Source organism: Procambarus clarkii, chromosome 30, assembly GCF_040958095.1.
Source record: "Procambarus clarkii isolate CNS0578487 chromosome 30, FALCON_Pclarkii_2.0, whole genome shotgun sequence".
NCBI lineage: Eukaryota > Metazoa > Arthropoda > Malacostraca > Decapoda > Cambaridae > Procambarus > Procambarus clarkii.
The window spans coordinates 32,848,160-32,874,235 of record NC_091179.1 but is presented as its reverse complement, the minus strand read 5'-3'; the positions used below and the strand labels follow the sequence as shown (position 1 = coordinate 32,874,235).

Here is a 26,076-nt window from a genome sequence, read left to right as displayed (position 1 = left end):
AGTTAATAAGGGAAAGCTCAAAGCCATTACGACTATATTGCACTTGGAAGGGGTCAGGATAAGAATTTGGGATGGGATGGGGGAAAAGGAATAGTGCCCAACCGTTCATGAGCGATCGGAGATTGAACGCCGACCTGCATTATGCGAAACCGTCGCTCTACCGTCCAGCACAAGTGGTTGGGCTAATTTACTTCGAACATAATTAGATTTTACATGTTTCTCATATTTTGAAAATGAACATTTAATCTCATTATTATCAACAAATTTCCATTTTTATTAGACCTTAGAAATTTAAATGGAATATTAAGTTTCAAGATGTATTGTCGATGCCCAAAAAGACGCTTCTCCTGAGAGTTATGGATAGTTCCCTATCCCTATCTCCTGATAGTTATGGATAGTTCCCTATCCCTAACCACATACTACTGCTATCCATAAGTAAATTTATAAAAAAAAATAAAAAAACTTTCAAACGGTCAGAGTAGCTTTGGCATTTTCAACCATCATCTTATGAATAAAGTGACATGATGAGAGACATTGAGAGAAAAGTGACCTATTACGAATGAGAGATCAGGACATGGTTCATTTCCCACTCCTCTCCTGTAAGTGGTGAGTGAGGGGGGGGGGGGGGTATGACCCACCTGGTGACACACCCACCTGGGGACACACTCACCTGGGGACACATTCACCTGGGGACACACTCACCTGAGGACACACCCATCTGGGGACACACTCACCTGGGGACACATTCACCTGGGGACACACTCACCTGAGGACACACCCATCTGGGGACACACTCACCTGGGGACACACCCATCTGGGGACACACTCACCTGAGGACACACCCACCTGGGGACACACTCACCTGGGGACCCATCCACCTGGGGACCCATCCACCTGGGGACACACTCTCCTGGGGACACACTCACCTGGGGACACACCCACCTGGGGACACACCCACCTGGGGACACACTCACCTGGGGACACACTCACCTGAGGACACACCCACCTGGGGATACACTCACCTGGGGACACACGTACCACCTGGGGACACACCCACCTGGGAACACACTTACCTGGGGAAACACTCACCTGGGGACACACGTACCCACTTGGGGACACACGTACCCACTTGGGGACACACTTACCTGGGGACACACTCACCTGGGGACACACTCACCTGGGCACCCACCCACCTGGGGACACAGCCACCTGGGGACACACCCACCTGGGGACACACTCATCTGGGGACACACTCACCTAGGGACATACTCACCTGAGGACACACCCACCTGGGGACACAATAACCTGGGGACACACTCACCTGGGGACACACCCACCTGGGGACACACTCACCTGGGGACACACTCACCTGGGGACACACTCACCTAGGGACATACTCACCTGGGGACACACCCACCTGGGGACACACCCACCTGGGGACACACTCACCTGGGGACACACCCACCTGAGGACATACCCACCTGGGGACACACTCACCTGGGGACACACTCACCTGGGGACACACCCACCTGGGACACACTCACCTAGGGACATACTCACCTGGGGACACACCCACCTGGGGACACACCCACCTGGGGATACACTTACCTGGGGACACACCCACCTGGGGACACACCCACCGGGGGACACACTCACCTGGGGACACACTCACCTGGGGACACACTCACCAGGGGACACACTCACCTGGGGACACATCCACCTGGAGACACACCCACCTGAGGACACACCCACCTGGGGACACACTCACCTGGGGACACACTCACCTGGGGACACACTCACCTGGGGACACACTCACCTGGGGACACACTCACCTGGGGACACACTCACCTGGGGACACATCCACCTGGAGACACACCCACCTGGGACACACCCACCTTAGGACACTCCCACCTGGGGACACACTCACCTGGGGACACACTCACCTGGGGACACACTCACCTGGGGACACACTCACCTGGGGACACATCCACCTGGAGACACACCCACCTGGGACACACCCACCTGAGGACACACCCACCTGGAGACACACTCACCTGGGGACACACTCACCTGGGGACACACCCACCTGGAGACACACCCACCTGAGGACACACCCACCTAGGGACACACCCACCTAGGGACACACCCACCTGGGGACACACTCACCTGGGGACACACTCACCTGAGGACACACTCACCTGGGGACACACTCACCTGGGGACACACCCACCTGGGGACACACCCACCGGGGGACACACTCACCTGGGGACACACCCACCGGGGGACACACTCACCTGGGGACACACTCACCTGGGGACACACTCACCTGGGGACACACCCACCTGGGGACACACCCACCGGGGGACACACCCACCTGGGGACACACCCACCGGGGGACACACTCACCTGGGGACACACTCACCTGGGGACACACCCACCTGGGGACACACCAACCTGGGGACACACTCACCTGGGGACACACTCACCTGGGGACACACTCACCTGGGGACACACTCACCTGGAGACACACCCACCTGAGGGCACACTCACCTGGGGACACACTCACCTGGGGACACACTCACCTGGGGACACACCCACCTGGGGACACACCCACCGGGGGACACACTCACCTGGGGACACACCCACCGGGGGACACACTCACCTGGGGACACACTCACCTGGGGACACACTCACCTGGGGACACACCCACCTGGGGACACACCCACCGGGGGACACACCCACCTGGGGACACACCCACCGGGGGACACACTCACCAGGGGACACTCACCTGGGGACACACCCACCTGGGGACACACCAACCTGGGGACACACCTTGTGGACACACTCACCTGGGGACACACTCACCTGGGGACACACTCACCTGGGGACACACTCACCTGGGGACACACTCACCTGGGGACACACCCACCTGGGGACACACCCACCTGGGACACACCCACCTGAGGACACACCCACCTGGAGACACACTCACCTGGGGACACACTCACCTGGGGACACACCCACCTGAGGACACACTCACCTGGGGACACACTCACCTGGGGACACACCCACCTGGGGACACACCAACCTGGGGACACACTCACCTGGGGACACACCCACCTGAGGACACACTCACCTGGGGACACACTCACCTGGGGACACACTCACCTGGGGACACACCCACCTGGGGACACACCCACCTGGGGACACTCCCACCCCTGGGGACACACCCACCTGGGGACACACCCACCTGGGGACACACCCACCTGGGGACACTCCCACCCCTGGGGACACACCCACCTGGGGACACACCCACCTGGGGACACACCCACCTGGGGACACACCCACCTGGGGACACACTCACCTGGGGACACACTCACCTGGGGGAGTCGTAGTCGAGTGCTTGGGTGTCGCGGAACCAGGCGACAGCGCCGACGTTGTCGGAGTGGGTGTTGACGACACACGTGAGACGGATTGTCGACCCCTTCTGGATGTACACCTCCGTCGGCCCCTCCACCCGCGCCTGCTGCACTGTAATACACCGTAAACTTCGTTGTAGTGACCCAACCGTCACTGTGACGTCCAAAACTCCACGGTAACATCATATGTCTCACTGTAACGTTATGTGTTACACTCTAACATCATAAGCCTCCCTCTAACGTTTTATCTAACACTGTAATATCATAGGCCTCATTGTAGCGTCACGTCATGCACTCTAATATCATGTCTTACTGTAACGTCATGTCTTACACTGTAAAAGAGTAGCCGTATATGTTAAGGAAAATTTGAAATGTAGTTTCAAACGGAATGAAAACTGAGATACACACAGAAACTATATGGATAGAATTAAACGAAAAAAAAGAAATAATCTTATAATAGAACTTAGGGGGCATGTGACCAGGATATAAAAAATTGTCGTAGGGTATTCAAAATTTATTATCCTGATACATGTGAAAGGTGCTGCACCTAGGCCAAGTTTCAGCATCTCAGCCTAAATAGAGACGGAGAAAAAAAAAAAAAAAAAAAAATATTTTTCAACAATGTTCAATTGCTTTCACAGCCCACAATTGTGAACCAAAATCATTTCTATGACACTCGCTATGACCTTACTATATAATAAAGATTGTCTAGTATGATCTTTATCCCAGATGTATTTAGTGCAATAATACAGATTTTTAAAAGTTTCCCAAAAACGTATGCAACAAAATGAAGTGTATCATTATTTATAAAATCAATAAATCTACGTAGATAAGAAAATCCACTTGAGTTTTTAGAGGCATAAACTCTACATATAATGTGCAAGTTTCATGTAAATTGAATAATAAATAAAGGCTGTGAAAGCAGATCTAGTTGTAAAAGTTGGAGTTGCGTAGCGCGCGACAAGTTACTCTACCTGCGTGACTCGTGACTGGTGATTTACGCATTGCGGCCAGCTCGTATGGAGAGCTCGCATGCATCTAGCTGTCAATGCTTTTCTCTTGTTCGTTTGGTAAGTCATATTGCAGTACAAATAGCAAAAATAGCATGTTCTGAGAGATATTGTGTGAGCGCGTCAGCATACATCCTCTCTCCATGACAGACACACAGTCACTGAGGGGGGCTGCACCCTCTCTGTCACTCGATACTGTTGCCATATGTGTGAGTTTATATTCATTTTATGCATAACATGTTATTTTCAACGCTATTACGAAAAATAAGACTTCTACAACGTAAGATACAATACCCCGCGGCGCGAGGACCAGATTCACGAAAGTTGCAGCGGGAAATTTGACTCTAATTACGTTATTTTTCAAGATATCATTAAACGGTTAGGACCACAGTGTTGCCAGAACGTTGTAGTATTTTTCGTAATTTTTCGTAAATATTCCATTTTTCATCGGATTTTCGGGTACCATGGCCCCTTATATACAGGCCACCAAAATTAGGCAGATTGGAAGCAAAGCATCTATGGGAAGAAATATCTAGAGTATCTAAGTCTAACAGTATTTGTGTGGTGGGTGACCTTAATTTTAGTGGAATAAATTGGTTTAATAGAACAGGGAGTAATGAAGCAGAATATTTTCTAGAATTAATTGACGATTGCTTTCTTACGCAACACATTAAGGGACCAATGCAGGATTATAATATTTTAGACTTAGTGTTAACTACCAGGGGAAACACTAATTAATGACATCGAAATAGGGAGTGAGCTAAGGAACAGTGATCACAAAGAAATAAGAATTAGTATAGAATGAAATAGATTTGTTGGGAAAAAATGTTAAAGTTCCAGATTTCGAAAAGCTGATTTTAATAGCCTAAGATTTTTTTGGGAGAAATCGATAGGAAAGTCTTGGGCAGGGGGGGTTGGCCGATCTTGGAGCGAGGTATAAACCCAACGATAGGAGACGTGAAAAGGGATTTCGATGTGGATTCAAAATATAACTTATATAAAAATATTCTAAGCAAAGCACAGGTCCGTAGTATACCATACAATTTGAATAGATCGAATACAAATGACCAGAAATGGATAACAAATGATCTGAAGAACCTTATAGGTAGAAAGAGAGCTTGGTACAAAGAGAGAAAGAATGAGGATGTCAGCTTAGAACAAGAATTCGTCCAACTGGTAAGAAATGTTAAATAAAGAGATAAGGAGGGACAAAAGGAGACTATGAAGTTACCATAGCAGAGCAAGCAAAGACAATTGCTAAAGGTTTTTTTTAGTTACATCAAAACAAAAATTAGGGAAGGGATAGGTCCATAAAAAACTGAGACAGGTCAGATAACTGATAACGACGAAGAGATGAGTAGTACATTAAATAAATATATTATCTCTATATTTACTAATGAGGATCTTAATTTTATGCCTTCAGCCGAACAAGTCTACGAGGGTAGGGAAGAGGACTGGTTAACTAGTTTAGCATTTACCAAGGAGGATGTTGTTAAACAAATAGTGAAACTCAAGCCAAACAAATCCCCAGGGCCAGACGAAGTGTTCGCCAGGGTGCTTCACGAATGTAAAGAGGAGCTTTGCGAGCCACTGTCTACCATATTTAATAAATCATTAGAGTCAGGCAGAAAGCCAGAGTCGTAGAAGGTTGCTAATGCGGTTCTAATTTTCCAGAAAGGAGACAGATCACTTTTCTCAAAAAATCTGCCAATTAGCTTAATGTCTATTTTGGGAAAGTTACTTGAATCGATAATTGGAAATACCATTCATCTTCGTCTTGTAAAACATAAATTAATAAATGATCCTCAACATGGTTTTACAAATGGCCGTTCATGTTTAACAAATTTGCTCTAATTTTGTTCCACCATAGTTGAGGCAGTTGATAGTGATAAGGATTGTGATGTTGTGTACCTTTACTTAAGCAAAGCTTTTGATACAGTGCCACATGAAAGACTGATTAAAAAGATAGAGGCTCATGGTATTGGGGGTGCTATATTAAGTTGGATTAGGTTATAGGCTATACCAAAGGAAACAAAGAGTTAGTATAAATGGGGTTAAGTCAGATTTGGAAAATGTTGTAAGTGGATTGCCTCAAGGCTCAGTCCTGGGACCTCTGTTATTCATAATATATGTAAATGATTTAGATTCAGGTTTGAGTAAATGTAAGGTTTTGAGGCTAGGTTATGATAACAGAGTTACAAGATACGAGCTAGATGGTGTTGAGATTGCAAAGTCGGATTGTGAAAGGGGTCTGGGAGTTATGATTAGTAAGAATTTAAAACCAAAAAATCAATGCATAAATGTTCGTAATAAGACAAATAGGACACGGATAAATTTATCGAAGCGTTATTAATAAGAAACCTGGTGCTTGCTCTGGTTAGGCCCCATTTAGATTATGCAGTTCAGTTTTGGTCGCCGTACTATAGAATGGATATAAATTCACTAGAACGCGTCCAGCGTAGGATGACGAAGTTAATTTCCCAAATTAGAAACCTGTCTATGAAGAAAGATTGACAAAGCTTTAATTACATTCTCCAGAAACACGAAGAACTAGGGATGACATGATAGATTTTTTACAAGTGGATGAATGGACATAACCAAAGGGGATATTAATAGGTTATTAAAATTATCTACACAAGACAGAGCAGAACACAAAGCAATGGGTATAAGTTGGATAAGTTTAGATTTAGGAAAGACTTGGGTAAATACTGGTTCGGTAACATGGGTGTTGATTTGTGGAACCAATTACCGCATAACGTGGTGGAAGTGGGGTCCCTCGATTGTTTCAAACGTACGTTGGACATGTATATGAGAGGGATTGGGTGGTTATAAATAGGAGCTGCCTCGTATTGACCAATAGGCCTTCTACAGCTACCTGTGTTCTTATGTTCTTAATATCAAAAGCCTCACTGTAACGTCATGTCTTACACTGTAACATCATAAGCCTGACTGTATCGTCATGTCCTTCACTGTAACATCCTAAGCCTGACTGTAACTTCATGTCTTATACTGTAACATCATAAGCCTCACTGTAAAGTCATAAGTCTCACTGTAAGGTCATTTCTTACACTGTAACATCATAAGCCTCACTGTAACGTCATGTCTTATACTGTAACATCATAAGCCTCACTATAACGTCATAAGCCTCGCTGTAGCATCATAAGACTCACTGTAACATCATAAGCGTCACTGTAACGTCATTTCCTACACTGTAACATCATTAACCTCCCTGTAACTTGTTCTACACTGTAACATCGCGACCGTCACTGTAACTGATCATTACCTCGTAATATATGCAAGTTGTACACCTCAGCTAATTATGAATATTATTAGGAAACAAAACAATATTCTGTTCATCATTATGCATCATCAAGATCTGATGGTTGGGCAACTGTGCACGCTGGTGGCCACTCCCCAACTGTGCACGTCAAAGTGGTTACTGTACATGCTGGTGGTAACTGTGCATAATGATGGCAACTGTGTACGCTGATCGCTGAAATAATGAGCAAGAACTCTGCAAAAGAATTAGTGGTTTTTAAGAGGCTCTTAAACTCTGCTTCACTTTTCGCCTTAATGAGACTGAACTCATCACAAAGCCCAGCAGTTGGACAAAATTATTATCCGTGTTTTAACGAGGATAAGAGGAGACAACTTAAACGTTAAGTCAAGAAATTGTCGAGACAGAATCTATAACATTCAAGGTTATCTTGAGGTTATCTTGAGATGATTTCGGGGCTTTTTTTTTTAGTGTCCCCGCGGCCCGGTCCTCGACCAGGCCTCCACCCCCAGGAAGCAGCCCGTGACAGCTGTCTAACACCCAGGTACCTATTTTACTGCTAGGTTCGTTGCTTGTTTTAAATAATCATTACCGTCTATTTCGTATGTTGTTTTAAAACTAAAATCCTTTTAAATCAATTGTTTTGAAGAAAACAAAAATGGATTTTTTCCTGAAAGAACGATCGACGGAATGAGCGAAAGGAACAAGAAACGCAACTTTTCGCCTAGACTAATGACTAAAGCTTTGAACGTAATTGAACGTTCAATGATTAAACAAACAGCTTTCTTATGAATTGTATTAAGAAATTTAGTAGTATGGATGCTTTCCAGATACGAGAGCAGTGGCCCATTCGAAGGTTAAAACACTGAGGTGTTTAAAAACCCGCTACATGTGCCTGTGCTTCCCAGTATTAAAACCCGCCACATGTGCCTGTGCTTCCCAGTATTAAAACCCGCCACATGTGCCTGTGATTCCCAGTTTAAAAACACGACACATGTGCCCGTGCTTCCCAGTATTAAAACACGACACATGTGCCTGTGCTTCCCAGTTTAAAAACCCGCCACATGTGCCTGTGCTTCCCAGTATTAAAACACGACACATGTGCCTGTGCTTCCCAGTATTAAAACACGACACATATGCCCGTGCTTCCCAGTATTAAAACACGACACATATGCCCGTGCTTCCCAGTATTAAAACACGACACATGTGCCTGTGCTTCCCAATATTAAAACACGACACATGTGCTTGTGCTTCCCAGTATTAAAACCCGCCACATGTGCCCGTGCTTCCCAGTATTAAAACACGACACATGTGCCTGTGCTTCCCAGTATTAAAACACGACACATGTGCTTGTGTTTCCCAGTATTAAAACACGACACATGTGCCCGTGCTTCCCAGTTTAAAAACACGACACATGTGCCCGTACTTCCCAGTATTAAAACACGACACATGTGCCCGTGCTTCCCAGTATTAAAACACGACACATGTGCCCGTGCTTCCCAGTTTAAAAACACGACACATGTGCCCGTGCTTCCCAGTATTAAAACACGACACATGTGCCCGTGCTTCCCAGTATTAAAACACGACACATGTGCCCGTGCTTCCCAGTTTAAAAACACGACACATGTGCCCGTGCTTCCCAGTATTAAAACACGACACATGTGCCTGTGTTTCCAAGAATATTAGCGGAGGACAATGTATATATTCGAGTGACCACTGAGCATATTTGACTGAAATTCAAGTTGATTAAACTGCAGAGAATAACAGCACCTGAAGTTTGAGCAACAATGCAATGTTGATTCATCATCCTTAGAACGGAACGAAATTGATATGTTGTGGGGATTCTTAAGAAATAATAAGAAAATAGTAAGCAACAAAACAGAGCCTTATTCGACCAGTTTCCGTAAGATAAAGCATGAGTTGGATGTCTGCAGAAGCAGCCACAAATCTCTCTGACGCGGGTAGTAAACAATTTTAGGAAAACTTGAGGAAATTTTAGAGATTAGGACATTTACTAAAAGTTTACTTTTATCACGAGTGAGGATCACCAGTAGAATTTATATTACGTAAACCATACTGATGATCAGAGTGAAATCTGCAACATAGTGTTTAAGAAGTTTTTCATTAAGGAATTTTGGGTGGATTCCGTCCCAGGATTGACATTGAGCAAGACTTTGAAAGAGGTAGATTTTGAGACAAACATAGAATGAAGGTTCCGATATGAGCAATAATACTGTCAGAGACTTGTTCCACAGACCTGTAAATATCGCATGACTCAAAACAAAAATGGAATATATATATTACTAATGTGGGTCCAATCCACTGAAAAATGTCTGAATGCCAACGAGGATGTTAATTGACTGATAATGAAATTGCTATCAAGCCAAACACAAAAAAAGATTATAGACCCTAATAGATCGAGACAGGAAAAATATATGGTTTGTGGAGCATGTGCGTGTTAAATCTATTGAATGTCCTTCATATATGCACTTACGAATCTAAAATCGGTAGCACTTCATATGATGAAAAAACTGTCTAGCTTGTTTAAAGCTAATACATGGACGGGGACGGCCGCATCCCACTAAGCCACAGAAGTGGCAGCTTCCCTCAGCCTCACTGTACTGTCCACACACGGCAATGTGGCACAGACACGCACTTCTCTCCTCACAGTTCCAAGGTAGCAGAAGGGTCTAGGGCTCTCCTTCATACGTTACACTGACATCAAAATAGGCAAAGATCTAATTGATTTACCTACCACTGCATACCTTGCCCACTTACCTTCAACACCCAGAATGATGGGCAGGGAGATCTTGGGGCTGGTGGAGACCTGGCACTCGTACACGCCCGCGTCTCTGAAGGTGACGGGGTTGATCTCCAAGTACCACTGCTCGCTCTCTGGTGGGTGGAACGCCTGAGATGGGCCCAGGGTAAAGTAGTGAGATTAGGGAAGACTGTGTGGGAGGTGGGCGTGGGAGGTCACGGTTGTGTGGGAGTCTGGCGTGGGAGGTCACGGTTGTGTGGAAGTCTGGCGTGGGAGGTCACGGTTGTGTGGAAGTCTGGCGTGGGAGGTCACGGTTGTGTGGAAGTCTGACGTGGGAGGTCATGGTTGTGTGGGAGTCTGGCGTGGGAGGTCACGGTTGTGGGAGTCTGGCGTGGGAGGTCACGGTTGTGTGGAAGTCTGGCGTGGGAGGTCACGGTTGTGTGGAAGTCTGGCGTGGGAGGTCACGGTTGTGTGGGAGTCTGGCGTGGGAGGTCACGGTTGTGTGGGAGTCTGGCGTGGGAGGTCACGGTTGTGTGGAAGTCTGGCGTGGGAGGTCATGGTTGTGTGGGAGTCTGGCGTGGGAGGTCACGGTTGTGTGGGAGTCTGGCGTGGGAGGTCACGGTTGTGTGGGAGTCTGGCGTGGGAGGTCACGGTTGTGTGGGAGGTTGGTGTGGGAGGTCACGGTTGTGTGGGAGTCTGGCGTGGGAGGTCACGGTTGTGTGGAAGTCTGGCGTGGGAGGTCATGGTTGTGTGGGAGTCTGGCGTGGGAGGTCACGGTTGTGTGGGAGTCTGGTGTGGGAGGTCACGGTTGTGTGGAAGTCTGGCGTGGGAGGTCATGGTTGTGTGGGAGTCTGGCGTGGGAGGTCACGGTTGTGTGGGAGTCTGGCGTGGGAGGTCACGGTTGTGTGGGAGGTTGGTGTGGGAGGTCACGGTTGTGTGGGAGTCTGGCGTGGGAGGTCACGGTTGTGTGGGAGGTTGGCGTGGGAGGTCACGGTTGTGTGGGAGTCTGGCGTGGGAGGTCACGGTTGTGTGGGAGTCTGGCGTGGGAGGTCACGGTTGTGTGGGAGTCTGGCGTGGGAGGTCACGGTTGTGTGGAAGTCTGGCGTGGGAGGTCACGGTTGTGTGGAAGTCTGACGTGGGAGGTCATGGTTGTGTGGGAGTCTGGCGTGGGAGGTCACGGTTGTGTGGGAGTCTGGCGTGGGAGGTCACGGTTGTGTGGAAGTCTGACGTGGGAGGTCACGGTTGTGTGGGAGTCTGACGTGGGAGGTCACGGTTGTGTGGAAGTCTGACGTGGGAGGTCATGGTTGTGTGGGAGTCTGGCGTGGGAGGTCACGGTTGTGTGGGAGTCTGGCGTGGGAGGTCACGGTTGTGTGGGAGGTTGGTGTGGGAGGTCACGGTTGTGTGGGAGGTTGGTGTGGGAGGTCACGGTTGTGTGGGAGTCTGGCGTGGGAGGTCACGGTTGTGTGGGAGTCTGGTGTGGGAGGTCACGGTTGTGTGGGAGTCTGACGTGGGAGGTCACGGTTGTGTGGAAGTCTGACGTGGGAGGTCATGGTTGTGTGGGAGTCTGGTGTGGGAGGTCATGGTTGTGTGGAAGTCTGGCGTGGGAGGTCATGGTTGTGTGGGAGTCTGGTGTGGGAGGTCACGGTTGTGTGGGAGTCTGGCGTGGGAGGTCACGGTTGTGTGGGAGGTTGGTGTGGGAGGTCACGGTTGTGTGGGAGTCTGGCGTGGGAGGTCACGGTTGTGTGGGAGTCTGGTGTGGGAGGTCACGGTTGTGTGGGAGTCTGACGTGGGAGGTCACGGTTGTGTGGAAGTCTGACGTGGGAGGTCATGGTTGTGTGGGAGTCTGGTGTGGGAGGTCATGGTTGTGTGGAAGTCTGGCGTGGGAGGTCATGGTTGTGTGGGAGTCTGGTGTGGGAGGTCACGGTTGTGTGGGAGTCTGGCGTGGGAGGTCACGGTTGTGTGGGAGGTTGGCGTGGGAGGTCACGGTTGTGTGGAAGTCTGACGTGGGAGGTCACGGTTGTGTGGGAGTCTGACGTGGGAGGTCACGGTTGTGTGGAAGTCTGACGAGGGAGGTCATGGTTGTGTGGGAGTCTGGTGTGGGAGGTCATGGTTGTGTGGAAGTCTGGCGTGGGAGGTCATGGTTGTGTGGGAGTCTGGTGTGGGAGGTCACGGTTGTGTGGGAGTCTGGTGTGGGAGGTCACGGTTGTGTGGGAGTCTGGCGTGGGAGGTCACGGTTGTGTGGGAGTCTGGCGTGGGAGGTCACGGTTGTGTGGGAGTCTGGCGTGGGAGGTCACGGTTGTGTGGGAGTCTGGCGTGGGAGGTCACGGTTGTGTGGGAGTCTGGCGTGGGAGGTCACGGTTATGTAGGAGCCTGGCGTGGGAGGTCACGGTTGTGTGGGAGTCTGGCGTGGGAGGTCACGGTTGTGTGGGAGTCTGGCGTGGGAGGTCACGGTTGTGTGGGAGTCTGGCGTGGGAGGTCACGGTTGTGTGGGAGGTGGGCGTGGGAGGTCACGGTTGTGTGGGAGTCTGGCGTGGGAGGTCACGGTTATGTGGGAGTCTGGCGTGGGAGGTCACGGTTGTGTGGGAGTCTGACGTGGGAGGTCACGGTTATGTGGGAGTCTGGCGTGGGAGGTCACGGTTGTGTGGAAGTCTGGCGTGGGAGGTCACGGTTGTGTGGGAGTCTGGCGTGGGAGGTCACGGTTGTGTGGGAGTCTGGCGTGGGAGGTCACGGTTGTGTGGGAGTCTGGCGTGGGAGGTCACGGTTGTGTGGGAGTCTGGTGTGGGAGGTCACGGTTGTGTGGGAGGTTGGCGTGGGAGGTCACGGTTGTGTGGGAGTCTGGCGTGGGAGGTCACGGTTGTGTGGGAGGTTGGTGTGGGAGGTCACGGTTGTGTGGGAGGTTGGCGTGGGAGGTCACGGTTGTGTGGGAGGACAATATAATAAACCAAAACGATAGTCAAGAACTTCTAAATTCAATGTTGTTTACTCAGCAGGTCACAAAACTTCTCAAGACATAGCGGACAATACCTTCACCAGATGACCCTGTCATCACTTTAAACAAACAACATGCAAAAGAAATTAACCTAACAGCAATTTACAAACACCATACACGTATTGTATCATTAAATGTTGTATTAAGCGGGAGAGCCGCTTACAGAAGTCACCAGTGATGGGGTACCTTATAAGACAGTGATGGGGTACCTTATAAGACAGTGATGGGGTACCTTATAAGACAGTGATGGGTACCTTATAAGCCAGTGATGGGTACCTTATAAGACAGTGATGGGTACCTTATAAGACAGTGATGGGGTACCTTATAAGACAGTGATGGGGTACCTTATAAGACAGTGATGGGTACCTTATAAGACAGTGATGGGTACCTTATAAGCCAGTGATGGGTACCTTATAAGCCAGTGATGGGTACCTTATAAGACAGTGATGGGTACCTTATAAGACAGTGATGGGGTACCTTATAAGACAGTGATGGGGTACCTTATAAGACAGTGATGGGTACCTTATAAGACAGTGATGGGTACCTTATAAGACATTGATGGGGTACCTTATAAGACAGTGATGGGTACCTTATAAGACAGTGATGGGTACCTTATAAGACAGTGGCGGGTACCTTATAAGACAATGATGGGGTACCTTATAAGCCAGTAATGGGTACCTTATAAGACAGTGATGGGTACCTTATAAGACAATGATGGGGTACCTTATAAGACAGTGATGGGTACCTTATAAGACAGTGATGGGTACCTTATAAGACAGTGATGGGTACCTTATAAGACAGTGATGGGTACCTTATAAGACAGTGATGGGGTACCTTATGAGACAATGATGGGGTACCTTATAATACAGTGATGGGTTACCTTATGAGACAATGATGGGGTACCTTATAAGACAGTGATGGGTACCTTATGAGACAATGATGGGGTACCTTATAAGACAGTGATGGGGTACCTTATGAGACAATGATGGGGTACCTTATAAACCAGTGATGGGTACCTTATAAGACAATGATGGGGTACCTTATAAGACAGTGATGGGGTACCTTATAAGACAGTGATGGGTACCTTATGAGACAATGATGGGGTACCTTATAAGACAGTGGCGGGTACCTTATAAGACCATGATGGGGTACCTTATAAGACAGTGATGGGGTACCTATAAAACAGTGATGGGTACCTTATAAGACAGTGATGGGTACCTATAAGACAGTGATGGGTACCTTATAAGACAGAGATCAGTACCTTATAAAACAGTGATGGGTACCTTATAAGACAGTGATGGGGTACCTATAAGACAGTGATGGGTACCTATAAGACAGTGATGGGTACCTTATAAGACAGTGATGGGGTACCTATAAGGCAGTGATGGGGTACCTATAAGACAATGATGGGTACCTTATAAGACAGTGATGGGGTACCTTATAAGACAGTGATGGGTACCTTATAAGACAGTGATGGGTACCTTATAAGACAGTGATGGGGTACCTATAAGACAGTGATGGGTACCTTATAAGACAGTGATGGGGTACCTATAAGACAGTGATGGGGTACCTATAAGACAGTGATGGGGTATAAGTACCTTGAACCTGTCGTCTGTGGTGTAAGTGAAGATTCCCACCGTCAGGATGTGAAGGTCTCGCTGCCTGATCCAGGACACCTGGCGCCGCCACACACACAATAAAGCAAGACGAAAATAATACATTTTATCTCGCCTTGTTTGGCAAATTATTCATTTTTGTATTACATGGAAACTAATTAAATTACATATAGGTTAACACAAATATGTAGATGATGTGTACAGAGAGATCACAAGCCTAATTATCAAGATTAGATAAGGTAATTATGTAGAAAAATCCCTATGCCTTGATAGCAATTGGGAGGGATATGTGGACAAGGAGCTGGGATATAAGGGCCAAGGATCTGGGATATGAGGATAAGGAGCTGAAATATGAGGTCAAGGACTTGGGATATAATGGCAAGGAGCTGGGATATGTGGGCAAGGAGCTGGGATATATGGACAAAGAGCTGAAATATGAGAACAAAGAGCTGGGATAAGAGGACAAGGTGCTGGAATATGAGGACAAGGAGCTGGGATATTAGGAAAACAAGCTGGAATATAATAACAAGGAGTTGGGACATGAGGACAAGGAGCTGGGATATGAGAACAAGGAGCTGGGATATGAGGACAAGTAGCTGGGATTTGAGGACAAGGATCTAGGATATGAGGAGAAGGAGCTGGAGATATGAGGACAAGAAAATGGGATAAGAGGACCAGAAGCTGGGATATGAGGACAAGGAGCTGGAATATGAGGAAAAGGAGCTGGGATGTGAGGACAACGAGCTGAGATATGAGGACAAGTACCTGGGATTTGAGGACAACGAGTTGGAATATGAAAACAAAGTGCCGGGATATGAGGACAAGAAGCTGGGATACTAGAACAAGGAGCTAGGATATGAGGACAATAAACTGTGATATGAGGACAAGGCGCTGGGATTTGAGGACAAGGAGCTGGGATATGATGACAAGGAGCTGGAATATGATGACAAGGAACAGGGATTTGAGGACAAGGAACTGGAATATGACGACAAGGAGCTGGGATATAAGGACAAGGAGCTGGGATATGAGGACAACGAGCTGCGATATGAGGACAAGGAGCTGGGATATGAGGACAAGGAGCTGGGATATGAGAACAGGGAGCTGGGATATGAGGACAAGGAACTGGGATATGAGGACAAGGAGCTGCGATATAAGGACAAGGAGCTGGGATATGAGGACCTTCTGGATTAATAGTGCCCAATCCCTAGGGGGGCCATCGGGTGTCGAACATCGACCCCTGCAAAAAGCTCAGCCGTTGCCCCCTACCGACGAGCCCAAGGGGATGGTCCACCAGGATCCAGTCAGATACAACGTTAAAACACAAGACGAAGGAGGAACTCACATCCTTGTTGCGGAGGTTGAGGACGCGACAGGGTAGCGAGGCCTTGTGACCCACCACGGCCGTCACGTTGGTGGAGGAGAGGTCGCCGAAGTAGGCCGTGTGGGTGTTGGCCTGACCCCACGTGATCTCCGGGGCGTTCTCCTCACTCTCTCCTCCTGCAAAGGTCACCAGGTTACTGTGAGTCTCCAGGTCTGCGCCTCTGGGTGGGGGGAGATGTTCAAGGTTACCAGGTCTTACTATAAGTGTACTTTAAGGTCACCAGTTTCAACAATAAGGGATCATCAAGATCACTACGATGTCTTCAAGGTCACCAGTTAAGACTATGGTGTATTCAAAGCAATCAGATCTCATTATAATATGAACCATCATGTCTTACTATGGGAATCTGTAATGGTCTCTAGACCTTACTATCAATAATGTGGCGACAAAGTCCCAGGAATCATTATGTGTTATTTTTAAGGTCGCCAAACCTTTCGGTATGTCGCTCACAAGGTCTTCAAGTATGTCATATTGTGGGTCATTAATCCGGTCAATAATATCAACGTTAACATAACTAACCGGAGTTAAAGGCGTGAATCCGGATTCATCCTTTATCCAGATCCGCCTTTAGTTGTGTTCGTAACTCTCAAGTTACTCATTATTAACTCATCAACATTCGCCCAAGACACACCGTCTTGGGCGAATGTTGATGAGTTGGCTGAATAATCATATATGTCCGGCGAGATCACCTATCAACAGGATCAAGTGTCATTCTTCAAACCATCCAACATACTGCTACAAGGATGACCTTGCGGCCGACTAGTAGCACATGTACACACAGATGTGTAACCATATGTACACACAGATGTGTAACCATATGTACACAGAGATGTGTATCCACATGTACACAGAGATGTGTATCCACATGTACACAGAGATGTGTATCCACATGTACACAGAGATATGTATCAACATGTACACAGAGATGTGTATCCACATGTCCACAGAGATATGTATCAACATGTACACAGAGATGTGTATCAACATGTACACAGAGATGTGTATCCACATGTCCACAGGGATGTGTATCAACATGTACACAGAGATGTGTACCTCGCTTCATGGTGTGTGTACCCTGAGAGCTTACTTTGGTTGCTGCTGAGTCAATCAGTATTTGTGGCTGCCTTAATAACCCTCCAGATGTTGATAAGTATTAATGTCAGCTGTAAACCACACCAGAAGTACCATCAGAAACATCACCTCCAGCATCATCACCAGGCCCCCACCATCACTAGCATCACTACTAGCACACAACCATCACACACTCACACGGACCAAAGAGCCAGAGCTCAACCCCCGCAAGCACAATTAGGTGAGTACACACACACACACACACACACACCACACACACACACACACACACACACACACTCACACACACACACACACACACACACACACACCACACACACCACACACACCACACACACACACACACCACACACACACACACACACACACACACACACACACACTCACACACACACACACACACACACACACACTCACACACACACACACACACACACACACACACCACACACACCACACACACCACACACACACACACACCACACACACCACACACACACACACACACACACACACACACACACACACACACTCGAACAATGGTCGAACAAATGGTTGTTAGAGTTTAACCCAAGGAAATGTAATGTAATGAAGATTGGTGTAGGGAGTAGGAGACCAGATACAAGGTATCATTTGGGAGATGAAACCCTACAAGAGACTGAGAGAGAGGGAGAGAAAGACCTGGGGGTTGATATCACGCCAGATCTGTCCCCTGAAGCTCATATCAAGAGGATAACATCAGCGGCATATGCCAGGTTGGCTAACATAAGAACGGCCTTTAGAAACCTATGTAAGGAATCTTTCAGAACTTTGTATACCACATATGTCAGACCAATCCTGGAGTATGCGGCTCCAGTATGGAGTCCATATCTAGTCAAACATGAGACTAAACTGGAAAAGATTCAAAGGTTTGCCACCAGACTAGTACCCGAACTGAGGGGTATGAGCTACGAGGAGAGACTACGGGAATTAAACCTCACGTCACTGGGAGACAAAAGAGTTAGAAGGGACATGATCACCACATACTAGATTCTCAGAGGAATTGATAGGGTAGATAAAGACAGGCTATTTACCACAAGGGGGCAAATGCACTAGGGGACAGGTGGAAATTGAGGGCCCAAATGAGCCATGGAGACGTTAGAAAGAATTTTTTCAGTGTCAGAGTACTAGACAAATGGAATGCATTAGGAAGTGATGTGTTGGAGGCTGACTCCATACACAGTTTCAAGTGTAGATATGATAGAGCCCAGTAGGCTCCGGAACCTGTACAGTAGTTGATTGACCGTTGAAATGCGGGACCAAAGAGCCAGAGCTCAACCCCCGCAAGCACAACTAGGTAAGTACACCCACAATCCCCCTTTCCCTAATATCTCTCGTCTCATCTCCCTCCACCTCCCCCCTTTAGCCTCCTCACCTTCTGTCTCCCCCCTTACCATCTCACTCTCTATCTCCTTCCTCTCTCTCGTCATTTTTCTGATCCTTGTTGTCGAACACTAACACTATGGAACAAAAAGGTCCAAGTATGATGGAAGGATAATAGAACACAGGTGGGGGAAAGGGGTAGGGTGAGTCATACATGGAGATGATTGCTCAGGCATGGAGGGAAATCAGAGGGGAATTGAAAAACATGAGGGAAACCATAACTAAACTTCAGATGGAACTAGGTGCAGCACAGGAAGAATACAAAATAAAACAAGCCCTTCTCAGACTTAGGCCCAGGCAACCAACCCCCTAGGAAGCACGAGATATAGCAATGGCAGGGACCCATACAATGGGTGCCACCTTTGCTGAAATGCTAAGGAAGAGCCCAGAATCCATGTCCACAGTCAAGGAAGTTGCAATGAAAGCAGCAACTTCACGGGAGGCAGCTAGATGCACGAGCCCACTAATGGAAAGGAAAAGAGTTATAGTCGTGGCAGGTATTATGGAACAAGAAGGTTCCAGGAAGGAAAAGTGGAGGGCTAAGGACAAAGCTACAGTGTTAGGGATACTGAAGGAAATACAAATGGAACGGGCTGAACAATGCATATAAAAGTTTTTCTGGATTGGCCAGGACAACAAAGATAAAAAATCGATTAATCAAGGTAGTATTCAGGAACGAGGCCACCAAAGAAGACATCCTAGTAAAGAAGAGCAAACTGAAATATGTAAGGAAATTATATAGAGGTATTCCTTCAGAGGGACATGTCCAGGGACGAGATAATACAGGCAGCAGATGCAAGAGAAAGGTGCAAGGAGAGGGAGCCAGGGAACCTCAGACTCAAACCCAACAATCCCAGAATGAAGTGGGAAGCCCCAATCCAGCAATTCAGGAACCCCAGAGGGGACCGCAACACCCCAACCTGTTACCCCATATGAGCCCCCCCCCCCACCTCAAGCACAAACTTTCCCTTCCCCCTACACAAAGCCCACCATACCATCCAAATCCACCCTCCTCTCTTACCTAGAGTACCCTCTGCCTCCCCATCCCCTAGTCTTCTTCCTGCCTCCAGCAGGCCCAGGCAATATTTAAACCATTAAACCATACATCCCCCACCACACCTCCCCTCAAACCCCTGTTAACTACTCCACAGGAGGACGAACCCTCACCCTGAGCACTCCCTTTCTCCCCCACCCCGAGCAGTCCCTGCCCCCACCCAAACCCTGAGCACTCCCTGATCCTCCCCTCCCCCACCCCTTATTCTTCTTCCTCTCCCACACAGGCCGGGCAAGATCTAAGCCCTCCATCCCCCACCCCACCTCCCTCCAAACCCCTGGTAACTACCTCACAGCAGGAAGAGCCAACCCAAGTTTCCCTGGCCATGGAACGGATTCCGACACCAGTGCAGAGGGTATGAGAAAATAGATAGATAGAGGAAAGTTAGCTTCAAGGTTATGTACTCAAACATTGATGGGTTTACTAACAAAGCAAGTGGAAAGGCTACAGGAAGAAAACCCAGAAGTAACAGGACTCACAGAAGCAAATTTGTCAGGTGTCATAACAAACGCAGTGTTTCCACAGAACTACTATACAGTAAGGAAATAGTGGGAAGGAAGAGGAAGAAAAGGAGTGGCTTTGCTGATAATGAAAGACTGGAGTTTTGAAGAGATGGAAATTCTGGGATGTGAAGGATTCAGAGACTGTATAATAGGATCTGCGACTATAGGTGGCCCTAAGATAATAATAGCAGTAATTTACAACTCTCCACTGAATGACAGAAGACCCAGACAGGAGTTCAATAAGAACAACATGGCAACCAATAATATAGTAGAGAGAGCTGCATCAGCTGCCTGCAAGAATGAATCCAGAAACTTAATCATGGGCGAGTTCAACAATGGAAAGATAGACTGGGAGAATTGGGACCCACATTGAGGTACAGATACATGGAGAACTAAACTCTTGGAAGTGTCAACAAGAAACTATCTGAGCCAACATGTCAAGGGACCCACAAGAATGAGAGGCAATGACGTACAAGCTAGATTCGACCTGATATTCACCTTGAATGAGTCAGAAAAAAAGGGAAGTCAAATTTGAACCTCCCAGGAAAATGAGTGACCACAGTGTATTGATATTTGAGTATCTGGTGGAGGCAGGGATAACCTATCCAAATATGGGATCGGGAGGGAAAAGGCTAAAATACCAGAGGGGAAAATATGACGAGGCGAGGAACTTCCTAATGGGAATACCATGGGAAACAGAATTCGAAGAAAGGACTGAACAGAATATGATGGACTACTTCACCCACAAGTGCCAGGAAGCTGCAGACAGGATTATCCCAGCCCAAAAGGAGTAAATGAAAAACAGCAAAAGAATCCATGGTTCAATCAGGAATGTAAAGTAGCGAAGCAATTGAGTACATGGACATGGAGAAACTACAGGGACAGCAGAACACCGGAGAACAGGGAGAAATACCTTAGGGCCAGAAATAAATACCTCAGAGTGAGAAGAGAAGCAGAGACACAAAACAAAAGAGAGACGGAGCAAAAACAGCTCCACAGCCACATTAGGAGGAAAACAAAAGAGAGGGAACAAGTGATGAAACTCAGAAAAGGGAGGGGGGAGAACAGATACACAGAGAATGACATGGAGGTGTGTGATGAACTCAACAAGATATTCCAGGAGATCTTCACAATGAAACAAGGAGAAGCCCCTACACTAAATGAGGAGGCGGCAAACCAGGCAACCTTGGAGAAGTTTGACCTCACCAGTGATGAGGTCAAAAGGAATGTGTTGGATCTGATTGGCAAAGGCTGTTGGGCCTGACAGAATCTCACTACGGATACTAAAAATGGGTGCAGAAGCACTACGTGTGTTGCTGTCTATGATTTATAACAGGTCACTGGAAACAGGAGACAAGCCAGAAAGTTGGAAGACAGCTAGTATAGTCCCAATATACAAAAAGGGTGACAGGCAAGAGGCAGTGAACTACAGACTAGTTTCCCTAAATTGTATACCATGCAAGGTGATGGAGAAGATCGTGAGGAAGAGGCTCATAGAGCATCTGGATGGAAATAGCTTTGTAACACACTACCAGCATGGGTTTAAGAGATGGTAAATCGGGCCTCACAGGCTTAATAATATTGTATGACCAGGCAGCAAAAATTAGACAAGAAATAGAAGAATTGGCAGACTGCATTTTCTTGGACTGTCAAAAAGCCTTAGACACAGTCCCCTATAAAAGGCTGCTACAAAAGTTGGAGCAACTGGCAGGAGTAAAAGGTAAGGTTCTCTAGTGGATAGGAGGACATCTAAGCAACAGGGAAAAGCGAGTAACTGAGACGGAGGGAGACATCAGAGTGGCGAGATGTCACCAGTGGAGACCAACACAGCTTTTTACTTGGATCCATCCTGTTTTCAATATATGTAAACGGTCATCAAGAGTGTATACGCTCATTCCTCTCAGTGCAGACGATGAGTCACAATAACGTGGCTGAGGTATGTTGACCAGACTGCACACTAGAAAGTGAAGGGATGACGACGTTTCGGTCCGTCCTGGACCATTCTCAAGTTGATTGTAAGAACAATCGATTGCGTAAGAAGCAATCATCAATTGCTGATGATGCAAAAATTATGAGATGACTTAAGATAGACGAAGATAGACAGAGACTACAGGATGACCTGGACAAACTTGAGGAACAGTCTACATCCTCCCTTTCATGCTCGTTGTCGTCGTTGCCACCCTAAGGGGGCCTCGTAGCCTGGTGGATATTCCAGGATTGGTCTGACATAAGTGGTATTCAAGGTCCTGAATGATTCCTTGCACAAGTTTCTTAAGGCAGTTCTTATGTTGGGCGCAGGAAACTTATAGTTCTTATAGCGTGCAGGACTCGTAATTCTGTGGCGCGGGTTCGATTCCCGCACGAGGCAGAAACAAATGGGCAAAGTTTCTTTCACCCTGAATGCCCCTGTTACCTAGCAGTAAATAGGTACCTGGGAGTTAGTCAGCTGTCACGGGCTGCTTCCTGGGGGTGGAGGCCTGGTCGAGGACCGGGCCGCGGGGACACTAAAGCCCCGAAATCATCTCAAGATAACCTCAAGATAACCTAACCCTCTCTACCTCTTTTCGGCAATAGGAAGGTGCACCCCAAGGTAGTGTTCTGAGCACTACACATTTTCTGGTTGCCCTCAATGGTCTTCTTTCCTCCCTTCCTTCTGGTATCTTCTCCGCTCTCTATGTAGACGACCTTACGCTTTGTTGTCGGGGTGATGATTCGCCTCTCCTTCAACGGTGGCTTCAACTTGCGATTGATGCCGTGTCGTCTTGGGCCTGGCCTCAAGTTCTCTACAACTAAGACTTGTGCTATGAGTTTTACTTGGAAGCATGTCGTTCTTCGTCTATCTTTGACACTTTACGGTCATCCCCTTGTGTTCAAGGATTTCGCTAAGCTTTTGGGGATAATCTTTGACACTCGTTTGTCTTGGTCACCTCATATCTCTTACCTCTGAGTTGAATCCTCTAAAGCCCTTAACCTCCTTAGAGATTTGTCGCATACTTCTTGAGGAGCGGATAGGCGCACGCAATTCTCTTTACATTCCTCTCTCGTACTGTCTAAACTCGATTATGGTTGCCCTGCTTATTCGTGAGCTTCTCCTACTACTCTTCGCCGTCTTAATGTTCTGCACCATACTGGGTTACGCCTCAGCTCTGGTGCCTTTCGTTTGACTCCCGCCTTCAGCTTGTATGTTGACACTGGCTTCCTGTCTCTCCAGGACCGCCGTGATCGCTACTGTCTTCTCTTCCTTGCGCGGTTCTTACTACACCCTCACTCTTGCCTATGTCATGCATTGACTTTTACTTCTCCTGTAGGTCCTGTTCCCGTCACCACCTCCCTCTTTCTGTCCCGGTTGTCTCGCCTGCAATTTTTTTTTTGTTAGTATTACCAATATTTCTCCTCGTGTTGTTCCATTCTTGCCCCCGTGAAGGGTCCCCCTTCCTAAATTTTGTAAATCCCTGACCCACATCACTAAAGCTCTTACCTCTCCTACAGCTCTGAAACGCCTTTTCCTTGAACACTTTTCTTAATACTCCCGCTCCATTTCCATCTTCACCGATTGGTCTAAGTCTCCAGACGGTGTAGTCTACTCTGTTGATTTTCCTGACCACACCTATATGTGTCGTCTGCCTCCGGAGACTAACATCTTCACGGCAGAACTTTATGCTATTCTCTATGCTCTTTGTCTACTGCTTTCTTGCTGTCAATCCTCCTTTGTGATTATAGTTGACTCTCGCAGTGCCCTCATGTCTCTGGAATCCTTTATTCCAGTCTATCCTGTGGTAGTCAAGATTCAACATTGGCTGTTTCTTATCTCCAGTAGATTTAAGACAGTAGAGTTTTGCTGGGTTCCCAGCCATATTGGTGTCTTTTTAAATGAGTGTGCGGACTCTGCCACTAAGGAAGCTATCCGCACCTGTCCCATCTCCCATAAAGTTATTCCTTACACCGACTTTTATCAGTTATTCATTCCTCAATCCATGCCCGTTGGCAGGGTTGTTGGTTTTCTGTTACTGGTAACAAAGTGTGTACTCTTAAGAGTAGTGAGTTCCTGTGGCCTTCCTCCTACCACCACAGCCGGTGGTGGGAAACGGCTCTGGCAAGGTTGCATATTGACCATGCACACTTTACTCACGGACTCTTAATGGAGTGTTGCCCTGATCCTTATTGTCCAAACTGCATTGTCCCTCTTACAGTCCTGCATATTCTTGTTGAATGTCCTGACTTCCAGGACGAGCGTGTGTCTTGCTTTCCAACTGTCCCCCGCGGTCACTTGTCCCTCGATAGAATTCTTGGTGAATCAGATATTTTTGATATTGTTCGCCTTATGCGTTTTTGTTCTCATATTGGCATCCTTAGTGATATTTAGCACCCTATGATTATTCTGCATATTTGATGGTGCTACATAGCCTTTCCAGCTTGGCGCCTTCATTTGATAATTACTTACTTGGAGGAATGGTCTAGAAAATGGCAACTAAAGTTTAACTTAGAAAAGTGTAAAGTAATGAAATTTGGCGAAGGGGAGCAGGGGGCTGAAGACAAGGTACCATATATGAGGTGAAAAACCTACAAAAAGTAAAACAGAGAGAAAGATCTGTGGGTTGATATCACACCGAACCTGTCCCCAGAGGTCAACTTAAATGGATATCATCAGCGGCAAATGCAAGATTGGCCAACATAAGAACTGCCTTAAGACACTTGTGCAAGGAATCATTCAGGACCTTGTATACCACTTATGTCAGACCAATCCTGGAATATGCAGCTCAAGCCTGGAATCCATACCTAGTTAAACGCAAGACAAAGTTAGAGAAGATTCAGCGGTATGCCACCAGAGTAGTCCCAGAACTGAAAGCTCTGAGCTACGAGGAATGGCTAAGGGAGCTAAACCTCACGTTCATAGAGGACAAAAGAGTAAGGGGGAGACATGATAACCACCTACAAAATTCTCAGGGAAATTGACAGGGTAGACAAAGACAAACTCTTTAGCACTGGTGGAACATGAACAAAGGGACACAGGTGGAAACTTAGTACCAAAATAAACCACAGAGACATTAGAACAAATTTCTTCAGTGTCAGAGTAGTTAACAAATGGAATGCATTAAGCAGTGATGTAGTGGAGGCAGACCCCCATACACAGTTTCAGATATATGCATCTTCACGATTTTACAGAGCCCAGTAGCCTCAGGAATCTGTACACCAGTTAATTGACAGTTTAGAGACGGGACCAAAGAGCCAGAGCTCAACCCCCGCAAGGACAATTATGTGAGTACTGCCACCAATATTAGTAGTTCACTTGTGACTCGTGACTTCTAATGTCGGAAAATCCGACACCATTCAATATATCATACAGATAATTGCTGTTGTATAAACAAGTTACCCATAGAAAACGTAACTTGTAGTGGAATTACCGTCTAAAGAAAACGGGATATCATCACCACACACTATTATAATTCACCACCTATTATGGTGGGAATTATTCTTAAATACATTAGTCTTTGGACTTTACCATCATAAAAACATCTTATATAAATTAACTTAATTATCAATATTAAAGTAGA

General features: G+C 47.2%; 1 protein-coding gene across 1 annotated transcript in view; it reads right to left on the bottom strand.

Moving 5' to 3' along the window:
- Positions 1-17,184, bottom strand: part of LOC138349869 (lachesin-like) — a 37,513-nt gene extending 20,329 nt beyond the window's left edge. The window contains exons 1-5 of the mRNA XM_069333808.1: positions 17,175-17,184; positions 16,415-16,569; positions 15,055-15,132; positions 10,485-10,617; positions 3,381-3,531 (exon numbers count right to left, since the gene is read on the bottom strand). Coding sequence (XP_069189909.1) covers positions 3,381-3,531; positions 10,485-10,617; positions 15,055-15,132; positions 16,415-16,569; positions 17,175-17,184 — 527 coding nt within the window. The remainder of the gene's footprint in view (positions 1-3,380; positions 3,532-10,484; positions 10,618-15,054; positions 15,133-16,414; positions 16,570-17,174) is intronic.
- Between the last annotated feature and the right edge of the window lie 8,892 nt (positions 17,185-26,076).